Source organism: Helicoverpa armigera, chromosome 22 (assembly GCF_030705265.1).
Source record: "Helicoverpa armigera isolate CAAS_96S chromosome 22, ASM3070526v1, whole genome shotgun sequence".
Classification (NCBI taxonomy): Eukaryota; Metazoa; Arthropoda; class Insecta; order Lepidoptera; family Noctuidae; genus Helicoverpa; species Helicoverpa armigera.
In genome coordinates, this window is record NC_087141.1 from 3,766,743 (window position 1) to 3,779,546 (window position 12,804).

The 12,804-nt window shown below is 38.8% G+C and overlaps 1 protein-coding gene across 1 annotated transcript; it reads left to right on the top strand.

Annotated features, from left to right (window-relative positions):
- Positions 1 to 3,581: 3,581 nt before the first annotated feature.
- LOC110370887 (pupal cuticle protein) lies at positions 3,582 to 11,943 on the top strand. Its single transcript, XM_021326883.3, has 2 exons — positions 3,582 to 3,729; positions 11,073 to 11,943. Exons 1-2 carry the CDS (start codon positions 3,718 to 3,720, stop codon positions 11,799 to 11,801), a joined length of 741 nt encoding a protein of 246 aa, XP_021182558.1. The 5' UTR covers positions 3,582 to 3,717; the 3' UTR covers positions 11,802 to 11,943.
- Positions 11,944 to 12,804: the final 861 nt, after the last annotated feature.

Sequence of the window (12,804 nt, forward strand, 5' to 3'; positions counted from 1 at the left end):
AAACTCAACATAAAATTATAACGAGGCAAAATAAATCGAATACACCAAATTAATCTTCCCAGCCGAAATTGAAAGTTAATGGTAATGTATTTACAAAACGAATAAAATATCTGTTGTTAATCTGCTACGAGAAACAGTGTAGCGTGGCGTAGCGCCGCGGGGGCCTGCGCGTGCGACGTGCGCTCACCATATTACTGTCACATAAACAGATGACTCGCTGACAAGCCTTGAGCCCAACGACAAATAGAGATGAGTTTTATGAACTTCGAGAATATTAATTTTTATTCGGATGTTTTCATTGAAAGTGCGTTGTAACTATTTTCGTTTATGCGTAATTGTTGACGTATTGATACGAGGTTTACTTCCGTGGTTTATGTATTTGCTGACCTGATGCCTGCAAATGGGCATATAATTAATCACCTTATTGTTAGAGAGGAATGTTACTTATTTTTGTTTTCCCTCAATGAAACTTCTATCACTAACGGCACCTATTCTTTTTGATGATGCACCTTTCATATGAAGACATTTCATCCCTCATCCTGTAGTAATGAATATACAACATTCATAATCCTATATTTTAATACAAAATAGGTATGCATACTGCACATCAAAACGTGTTAATTACAAACGAAATAGTAGCCGAGTTCGCGAGATGACCTCCAACGTCACCGCAGTGCTCCATATTCCTAAACGCTATTATCTTACGTAAATGCTGCTGTTAGCCAGTTACTACGGATACCGACTAACAGACCGAATACTGTATAATTGTATAACAATAATACAGGTATATATCTTATAGTATTGATCACGCAGATACAATACGCCATGCTTTCTCATCGCGTGTTAACAATTTGGGTAATAAATACAGATTTACCGTCAACACTTTTATTTCCGCCAACAGATGACCAAACTACGATACTATACGAAGAAAAAAACTTCAGTGATAAGTGTGAATTAAAAACGGATTTCAGGAAATGGAGCTCAAGAAAGAAAGAGGAAGATGAGATTCAATGATGTTCATAACTGGACAAGACAGTGATAGAGACGGTTAGAGACCACAAGAGATTTTAGCAAAAAGTCTGCATAACTTAATTAAATTGATGGATGAAGGATTGAAACTGGCTGGTTGGTTGTGGTTTTCAGGATATCCTACTTTCACATATGTGTATGTAGGTAGTTCTGCTTAACCTATTCCAAGGCTTATCGTTGGCCATGACCGATGACTTTCGAGTTTCGATATTTTAGGACACTTGGCGATATAATTACCTAAATTCGTTATAATTAGTGTATGTTAAATATTCAAAATATTGTTTCATACCGTTTCTATATAATTTTATATTATTTTAAAGTAAAATCTCTTATTGAAAACTTAAAAAGAAATACTCATTATACTGGTCAGAAAATTATTGCCGACCATTGCAGTGTGATTACCATTTTGGCAATACAAGCCTTTAATTTTATAAACCCACGCATTATTTCATTTTCTTAATATGTCTTAATAACCGAGGGATTTTATTGTTTTATTTTAAATCTGAAAAGAATTACTACTGAGTGGAAAACCATTACTTTAAGCAATTCCATCAGTTACTGATTATGTCTTTACCTATGGCTTTAAATGGTGGAGTAACTTAACTTCCAGTTTGCTAAATATACTTACGTTTTAAAATAAAAATAGCTCTTTTTATTTTGGTACAAAAAATTATCTGTGGAAGATTACAGTGCGTCACCCTTGGATTCCAGTGTACTCTGTAACATGAAATGAACATCAGCAAATCTCGATACTTATACATATGCATGCCATTGAATGTTATGTTCCTCATTAGTACTCCAAACTGGCAGCAAAGAAACATCAAACCGCTCACAGGACACAAAGACAAAACTATTTGCAATTCAAAGATACATATAACAAAAACAAATAGCGCAAAGTAATTTGCAAGACATAATGTATAGATTAAAAATCATTAGTACAAAAAACTAGTGTTCTAATCAGCAGTCGATCTAGGCGTGTAGGCTGGCAACACCTAGGCATTTGTTGCATAATTACTTCGGTTATTACACAGGTCGTTTCGCTTTCTGCGTAGACGCCGAAGATTTTGATAACTGGACAAGTTTGAGAACAAAACATATTATTATGCATACACACGAATAAGATCTTGTAAGCAATCTTACAGATCATTTAACTTTGCCAAACTTTAAGTTTTCTGGATGCCATGCATTACCTACCAATGTAAGGACTATTAATCTTCAAACCTTTGATATGTAGGTATGGTAAACTTAAGGAAGTAACAAAAACTTTCCACTTAACGATAAAATGTCGACGTATTTTGAGGACACATTTTCACAACAAAGACATTGATCTTCGGTATCTAATGGAAAACCAAAATAAGTGAACAGATTTACATGTTTGGGTCACAGATGGTCATGAGTCTTAAAAAAGGAGATAGGCTTTATATTGGGGTTCGGGAAGTAATACCCCCGGGACGCAGGTGGAACCGTGAACTACAGGAATCATGAATTAGCTTTCTGTATTTACGATAAGTCCTAACACATGAACCCACATTTGCTCCATTTCCAGTCTATTGGAGACTGAAATTCCGAAAAATGTACTTGTGTACCTTGAACTCGATTGCATCTAAATAAACTTATTATTCAATGACAATCAACTGACGACCCTGATCAAAGCCTTGAAGCACCAATGAAAATCATTTTCAATTACCTTTTGAATATTTTCCATAAACCTCTCTAATCAATAGATGCTTCCAAGCTTTCAGCGACAAAATAAAATCTGAAAAACCGTTTGTTCTCCTTTTCCGGAAGTCACGACATAAACATTGGTGTTACAAGAAATTATCGCAAATGATATCACCACATCACCATAAACCTATTGTTTAATACATCCAAGAACTAATAAACTTTTCTCATTACAATAAATATCCAGTCAATTTGTAATTTTATAATTGTCTAAAGAAACTGTCAACGCCTCGATAAGAGCATGATTACTTCACCGTAATGTCACATAAGAAAAGTTAACATTATCGCTACATAAATGATACAAGACATGAAGTATTCATTAACAGCAATGGATCTAATAAAATGCAAAAACACATGTTCTGCTAATCACGACAAATGAGACGGAGGAATTTACAAGACTTTATCACTCCCTCGCAATGAATATTGCCTATCTTTGAAACGTAGATAAAAAATACAAGTCCATATTGCACCTAGATCCACCTTAACGAAAACAAACACCAAAGATCTGCAAATAACCTAAGAAACGAAAAAGTTGACACCACGCACTTGAAAAATTACAAAGCGACATCAACAAAATTGTATGAACAAACGAACACTGCTGAGGGAAGCACTAACTGACGTGTAGAGGTAGCCGTGAGGGTCCAAGATCACACACTAAATCATAAACAGCCTAATACACCGGCGATTGCCATTGAAATGTGTATGATATTCGCCTATTATCAATGGCATGTCCCAATACTTTCACGCGCGCCGCGGCTCGGCCCGCGGAGTGCGCGCACCCCCTCTGCGCACGCGCCGAACTATAAAAGCACGCTCCCGCCCTCATTTCGCACAGACGCAAGTTGCACTCCAACATAGCGATTCCTGGAAGACACTAGTCTTCCATCAGCGCTATAAATTAATCTAGATAAAAAATATCTATTTCTAACTCTTTCTCTTTCACTTCTGTGCTAACTACAAAACAAAATGAAATCCATGGTGAGTACTTTTTTCTGTCGGCATCATTTCCATTAACTGACAATCAATCAACCCAGTCGTATGGTGTGACAGCGACAAGTTCATTTATCCCATTGTTTGGGGTACTTGATGAATCCATCAAAGGACTTATCAATATCTGAACAATTATGTTCCATAGATCATTTATGCAAATGATACAATACAGTTGGATTGATTAAGTGTGCGCCAGTGGGCTTTCGATAACTTTATTTATTGTTGTTGCATCTGATATCAGGACCAGTCGCGCACTTTGTTATTTTCACGTAGCGCCTTGCCCAACGTCCGAGTTGTCGGCCGAGCCAGGATACCTGACCTCTATTCCGAACAACTAGTACTTACATTACGGTATCCACTAAAACCGACTTTACTAATAGTCTTGTTATCAACTAATTAGCATACTACAACTACAAAAACATGCCTTTAACGGAAAAACAAACACTATTTACATAAATTAACTTCAAACAAATTTTAATTGTACTAATTCACTGAATCTTTTTTATTTCTAAATTCATCTAGTAATTGTAGTCAAAGAGCGCATAACAATGTGAACAAATTATGAGCATGCGCAAGTAGGCTTGTTTCAAAATAAATGCATACGACTACAGGTCAGTGTCAGATAGCACAGTTTTAATTTCGCGCTCTATTACTTACATGCCTCGTGTTACTAACTGTAATTTTAATTCTAAATCAAAGTACTAAATCTCCTCTTAAAAGTTTCTAACAATGCACATATCACTTGCTTGCTTATTCTCATGAGGATTCTTTCTTCCTTTGTCCACCTATTTTCTTCCCACCTCTTTGTCTTTTCTGATTACAGTTTTTCTCAGCATAAACTCCTTTTTGGGCTTTAGCGATTTATTTTATTTAAAACGACAATTAATTTCAGTGCCAGCCAAGTTTAAAAATTTCATTCATTTCCTTATCGTTGTGAATGCCTATAAAAATAAGTAATTGTTTAATTTTAATTGGACACGTAAAAGCATTTCCTTCACGCGATCTTGAGTAAACTACAATATTTCGCTAAACGTTATTTATTAATTAGCATTTTATTAAAATTCTAAAAATTCGTTGCACGATTTTTTTCACAATTTTGGCCTAATACCCTAATGGGTGTTTATGTTCGGTCGAGTGCGTTGCCTAAATAGCTTAGTGCGTTTACGTAAACGTGTAAGATCACGTGTCGTAGTAAAATTTGTGAACTTGCGTAGTATCGGTAAGTGTATATTTTTGCAACGCAATGCGGTTAAGGTTCCGTACCGTCGCCCGTGGCTCGCAAAGTGAATCAGAGCACAAATAGCCCCGCGCGCCTCCCTGCCCATGTCAATGTCACTCACTTGACCAATTGTACATACAGATCTCTTAGTTTAATACATGTCTGGTAGTCCTTAGCCTAGATAATCCTTACTGTGAAAGCACTTGAACTAATTAAAACTGACGGTAATTGTATACATCCGACTATAATGTACATAGACTCAACTCAAGACTTGTTGAGAATGATGAAATCCAATTTAATTAATCAATTTGAATCACATTTAGATAAACTTTAATAAAAACCTTTAAATCGATTGGCTAACCGAATGACACATGAATAATCACGAACTAAATAAATTGTCGCAACAAAAAATATCGGAAAAATATTTGAGTCACAAATTCAGACCCTATTCAGAATTCAATACTGTAAAATCAATTACGCATAGGCATTTTTAATATTGCAAGTCATAGAGTACATTTAACAACCAAAAAAGTACTGAGACATATCTAGACATTATTGTGTTGCTTTATTTTGCAACACTTCGTTAACTTGTTTAAAATCGACACGAAAAGAAAACAGAAAGCTCGCCCAGAAAAGCTTTTTCCTATCTAATCATGGGAAATCCCAATGTTTCCGGTTGGACGCCATTTCTTTGTTGATTTTCGAATTATTAACCATCCAAATTATTTTTGTTGGACAAAGGGATCCCCAATCGAAGCGATGATTCTCTTCTCTTCTTTGTCAATCAAACCTTGGACATTGTTTTCATAATTTATTAAATAAACATAGGACGGTAAACTAAAACAGCTTCTTAGACAAAGAAAGCCTCCGAGGGCCGCGTTTCATCTGTTCATGCTCCATTTAAGTTCACAATGTCAACCAGCCCAGTATTCCACCTCATTCACCTTGATTATGCGTTATTAACACTTTTTCTACATTCCTAGAGAATGTGTTCCTACGCGCACTTTTATCTATCATCAACAGTTCCGTGTTTCAACTTCTGCAGTCAGCTAATTTCATCATCGTCAAAAATAAGTTTAACTTATTGAAGTTTAACAAATGCTGAATTGTATTTCCCTATCTGCATCCATTTATTTCAATCTGCTTTTGATAAATCGACCTTTCCGTTCAAAATGCACTAGCTTAATAATCTTAGGTTTTCGATACGGTCTCTCCCACAATAGCTAGAGTAGCCGGCCTGTAATCCCACGGCTCGCCCTAGGACCACCCACCGACTTTACGTAACATTTCATTATGTAGATCGATCAGTTATGATTTCATCTTGACGTCATGTATTATCATATCGGGAATAGCATCGGAAACATGGATCGTGATTGGAAATTCTTCGATTTGTTTCTTTTGTTTGTAACTTCATCAAGTACCCTTTGGTTCTAGTTGGGCATACTTATAGTTAAACTTTATTGTAGCTTTACTTCCAAACAAAGGCATCATTCATCATCCACCTGTCTTGTATCTCAATTGGCTCTTTGCAATAGGGCATGTATGCTTACAATCGCATTATCGTAGCTCTTCGTAAGACAACAAGGGGGTATTGAAGCGTGACGGTCATTTAGCATGATCGCTGTGGTTTAATTGTCGGTAGGCGCGCCTGCGAGTGTCGCTCGCCTCGCCGCTCACCGGTGCTTTTTGCCGGCATTCCTTCGCGCACCAATTTAGAAGGGCAAGCCCACGCAACGCCCCACGGCTGTGTTATCGATATCCTAATTATGTTATATACGCCCACCGTCATGTGGGTAGGCATAGGGAACGCACCCTCGATCCCGGACTTTGGGAAGCCATAAAAATATCCGTTCTTCATTCAACTTTCTTTGTTAGAAAACAGTTTATAAGCTGCTTGCTACCGACAATGTTCGCTCCATATTATACAAGCAAAGGTAAAGAAATCACAAGTGAATCTTGCATCAGCCTGACAGCCATTAACTTAAAAGGGAACAACTTTTCCGCGCATAACTTAATATGCAATCGATCATGTTTTTCATAAAGCTTTGCTTTTCAAAATAGCATTAATAAATATATTACACAAACAAGATTTTTTACTAAACACAAAACAAAAAACACTGTCTATTCGATATCGGGTTAAATTTTTTTATCATATTCTTTGTTTAACTCTCAATTTTAAAATTGAGTTAGATATAAATCAATCTAAAACGGTCGAAGCAGCTAGAAAAAAACTAGAATTAAATTTAAAAATCCTAGTCAATTACTGATGTGATTAAGTTGTATCCGAATTGCAACGCCTATCCATTTATATTCCACATGTTCACGCGTCGTTCAAACATTAATTACTTGCTACTACAGAGGTGTCACATGTCTATTTAGCTCATGATTTAGAGTCCAATTAACCACTCAACGCTGATAATTCGATATTAATCATAGCTTGTCTAAAATATCCGAATATTTAATGGAAATTAATGATTTTGTTACCCTTGATTCTCCTGAAACTACGATTAATAGCATTAAATAGATATTAATGTCAAGTTCTCGTGTAAAAGGACCTCTTAAGTCGTCTTGTGGCGCATTTCTTCCCAATTCAAAGATTCCAGCGTTAACCAAGCTTGTCTTGTATCGCCTACACGTGCTCTACTAAACTAAACACTAATCAGAGCAACACATACATCTAGAACAAGTTCTGTATAAATTAAACCGTCACATTACATTTAAAAGGGCAAATATACATGTAATGGTAAAAAATGCAACATTCTGTATGACAAGCGAGGGTAACCAGTTGCTGAATGTGACGGCTCTGGGCAGGTCCGGAAGGCGCACTTCCTGCTCCTCGACCTTCGGCTGGCCTTCAGACCTTGACGCCATTCACTCAATGTGACCACTTTTATTTGGAATGGTTCAAACGAAAGCGTAGGCGACAATGTGTCGCACGCGTCATTGGCATTTGTCTTAGATGCTCTCTCTGCTAGGTAAATCCCAGATCGTCTTTTGTTTTTGCTGCTCGTTTCCGAAGAAAGCGTGTATTTGACATTGAAAGGGAAACACATTATTCAATAATTTTCCATTCATTGAAATCGTTTCGTAACTCAATTCAGGAGTCAGTGCAGTAAAAAATATGTCTCAAGAAATGCCAACAGCTTGTCGATTAATTAATAAAATCCAGTTGCATGGCGTTTTGCCGGTTTATTTATAAACTTAGGTATACGTGATTGCAATACCAAGTCATTGACACGGAACAATAAACACTTTTTGTTTAACTCCAAACTTCCTAAGCCACAAAGGGACAAAAGTGTGTCGTTACGGAATTGATCAGATAAAAATATGGATTGCGTCACAATCCGTGAGTTTTCAAGGGCGGCATTTTCTCCAGACGTTGCAACGCATAAAGATTTTTGTGATTACGTGCAATTTACCTCAAAGCGCATCGTACATCGCAGACATGTCATGTTATGAAATTCGACCCGTGTCGTGATTTGCAAAATTTTAGAAACTCTGACATCATTTAGAAAGTTTTTGAAACGGTCAAGGGAATAAACAGGTCATATTATTTTCCGAAGTCCTTTAAAAGCAAATTACTCTTCAAATCCGTAATCTTGTCCAAATAACAGTTTAATTCCTTTGTCAAATCACCGACTTCGTAGGTATCATGTTCTGCATCGGATTGCATCAGTGTGACCCGCGTCGGCGGTCAGACGGTCACGTGTAGTTCGGCCTACGAGAACCGCAAGCCCTGACATAATTACGTGAACTTATCCAGCCGCCCCGGCCGCCACAGCATTCCTCACTCACGCTCCTCTCGTCAACACACTTCAATTTTAACACGCTTCAAATAACAATTAGGCTACTTAGTCATTATCCATATATTCAGTTTATAGCGACGCAGTGCTAATATCATGTTCCGTCCGCGTGATTTATTACATTTCCAACAACGCATTTTTTTCATACAGCCTTTATGTGAAAAACAATTTAGTCACGGCCATGTTTATTCACGTTTAAACTGCAAAAGTAACCTGATTTATTAAGTCATTATGTTACTATGCCTATTTAAGTTTGACCTACAATCTGACACAACTAATACCTAGAAACCGAGACAGCTTAGGATTATTTTCAGAATATAATAATAAGCTCCGTGTACTAGCCGACAGGTTTAACAAACGTTTAGCAAATTGAATTAGTGCCAGTGTTCAACAGACCTAAACGGCCAGAACTTGAATTAGGCTGTGTTACTTAAAACATTTATCGCCTAAGTTAACACGAACGTTTGAACTAAGGGCGGTTCAACACGGGAAGTGAGTGATTGATTGGCAGACAGCTTTCATGATGGCACCGTGAAGAATCCATCAATCATTACTTATCGATGGTTTCCATCACGTCTAGTCTACTGTTATCTGTAATAACAAAATTATAAGTTAATGGAGTTGCAGTGATAATATAGCAAACAAAGAACACGGTATAAATAATCTAGTACTAACTGTAAAATGGATGCAAATCGTTGTTATTCGTTGCCAATAGCACTATAAAATTAAAACATAAATGGCCCATAAACCATTGGTATTTGAATTTATTAACATAAAAGATTTAGTTGCGTTTAATTGGTCATAATGCGGTAATAAAAGCCAAACCGTTTGGTAGCAATGAAAATAAAAGTAATGAAATAAATGGTAGCGGTATTAAACCGGCCCATTCGTAGGAATGTTATTGATGATCTAGTAATGAGTGCATTTCTATATTAGAGGACGCGCCTAGTTCGGATTTGCTTACCATATCGGTAGCTCCCAGGGGTATTAAGTTCTCGATAATCGATGGCAATGAATTGAACTCGATCGCATGTAATGGCATTCTTCAGTTATGCTGTTACTTCTCGTTAAACTTGCTCCAGAGCATTGCCATAATTTATAAATGACCTTTATTCACGCCGACCGCGACGATAAAGTGAGAACTTAAAATGCATGTAATGTGGGGGCTTTAAATACAATGAGCATGTAATGACATTTATTATTTTACTTTTAAAGAAAATGTTAAGGATAAACAGGAAAACAAAAGATCGCTTTTGAAAGTTATAATAATTCACCTTCTCAAAATGAATCCATTCTTCTTCGTTTGCTAGCAAATGCTACCACAGTTTCGTTCTCAGCTATTTATCTTTGTCCCTATTAGATATCCTGAAGCTAACTTTTCTTTGTTCCACCAACAATACTAGTTCAAAAGCTTAGCTGATTTTGAAAGCGAGTGTTTCAGCAATCATGTAAGCCTACAGCTGAGTGACGCCGACACAGGCAGTTATCACAAGACACTTGAGTGCTCGCCTGCACCGCCTACCGAACCAAGCCTAAGCACGACTCGCGATGTTGCATTCAAATTCTAGCATTGTTTGTTTCTGTGCTAACTTTGTCATTCATGTATTCGAATTGCACTGATAATAGACTTCGTATTTTGTTTAGATATTTATTTCAATTCAATTCTACATTAACTTTAACTTACTTCAAAGGTTCCATACTCCTAGCTATTAAGTTTCCGCATATCAGTTTGCGAAGTTCGTAACATATTTAGTAACGCTATTCATTTGAAGACTCCAAACAAGGCATCAGATCTGTATCCGTTTTCTAATCTTCAACGCAAATCATACATAAGCGCAGACATTATGACCAAAGACGAATGCCAGTAAACCTGAGACAATCTCTGTTCTAAATGTCGGTCAATGCTTTGCATGCTGTACTTGTGATTGTACCGGTCATAAAGTCAAGTAAACGTTGCATAGCCAACCGACACCTGACCAGAACGGGGGCGACTTATCATCGACAACGAGAATTATATAAATATTGTATCAACTTGTCCGAGATATAATGAGAGGGCAGGGAACAAGCAACGCGGCTTGCAATTAGATTCGGTGTACGGCGGCAATAACTCTGAATATTATCGCCTTAATAAAGGATATAGTAGGCTCGGTGCCGCCGCGCCGCAATAACTTCAGATCAGATAGACTAGCGCACAATGCCTGATAACGATCCGTTGTAAATGAAACTGGCTTGTCCACAACTAAACTAATTGTATCCATGTCGAACCGAGGAACCTTACAAACTATTACATAAGTTGTCATCTTCCGCAGATTGTTGTTGCTTGCTTGGCGTTGGCGTGCGGCGCTCACGCGTCCGGATGGGCTGGCCCTCCCGCCAACATCGCGCTGTCACAAGACGGCCGCAACATCCTCGACACCCCCGAGGTAGCACAGGCGCGTGCTGCCCACCTCGCCGCGCTCTCGCAGGCTAGCCAGAACAACCCCAACCCCCAGGACGATGGCTCATACGACCCCCGTTGGGACAACGAAGAGTACTGGCAGGGCGCTGAACAGAACAAGTGGAACGCTGCCCCCGCCGGCCAGTGGAACGGTGCTCAGGCTCACAACCAGTGGAACGCCGCCCCCGCTCACAACCAGTGGAACGCTGCTCCCGCCGCGCCCGCCTGGAACGCCGCTGGCCCCGCCCCCGCTCCCGTTGCCGAAACCCCTGAAGTAGCCCAGGCTCGTGCCGCCCACCTCGCCGCCCTCAGCGCCGCCAAGGCCGCCCCTGCTCCTCAGCAGTGGAACGCTGCCCCCGCTCACAACCAATGGAACGCCGCCCCCGCCCACAACCAGTGGAACGCTCCCTCCCAGTGGAACGGCGCTCCCTCATGGCAGTCCGGCCAGGCCCAGCACCAGCCCGCCAACATCAGGCTAGCCAACGACGGCTCCGGCATCCTGGACACGCCCGAGGTGGCCGCCGCCCGCGCCGCTCACCTGGCCGCGCACGCGCAGGTGGCGCACGCCGCGCCCGCGCACGCTCCCCAGCAGCACTGGTGAACTGAACTCCTCTCCTCTCCTCTGGATTCCTGGACTATGAGCTAGCTCGTAACGTGTGTGACCGCGCGTCGTGCGCTAGTTTTCCGTTGAGGTGTCTCTCTTGTTTTTCCTCCGATCTCTTCTTCTTTTAGGAATTATACAAAGTGCAAGTGCGTCAGCCTATTCTTTCCTGTGGCTTTTTTGTTACTTTTATAAGAAATTTCTATTGAACGAACTTTTTGTACATAATAAATAATTTGTATGTATGCGTTATTAACGAATTATATAGAACGGAAAATACTATGTTGTTTAAATCATAATAATCGATAGCTACCTGTCGTACGTAACATTCGCCGGCAAGGCTAGCCGGCAGCATACCGATCTAGTAAATGACGTCAATTTACCCACAATGAAGACTTGCAAATAACTAGAGGTGATGTTTATAAAGTGATAAAGCTAAATGATCATGTATTCATCTTACAAGCAGCAATCCTGCACCTGGGCCCTAATTCAGCTAATTTAAATAAGATGACACGAAACTGCCAATCTGACAAACACAATAATAATGATCATCAATTAGGTAAATGGACTCAACTGTGACATATTTTGAAGATTCTGCTGGAAAATAAGGATTTAGTGTTGATAGAATCTAGTAGGTAGGGGTTACATGAAGGTTTCACAGCAATTATTATGGGCTAACTTCAATGACAGTTCAATAACGAGTTCATCAATCAGCGAATCTTGAACCTTGAAAAGGTGCTTTATGTAAATACAAGGTGACAATGATTAAAGCATCTGTCCCATAAATAGTTCCATACATTACACAAAAGTCACATTGAGTGGTATTATAAAAGAAATTTATCACAACATGTCCGTTTGATGTTAACAGATCTTCTACTTATGGATTTATGAATATTTCTGCTCAGAACATCCTTCGTCATTCCGCATAAAATGTAGAAAGAATTGGCAATATCAGATATGTAAATAGATCAAAAGGTACCTATCAGTCGATGAATAGTACTTA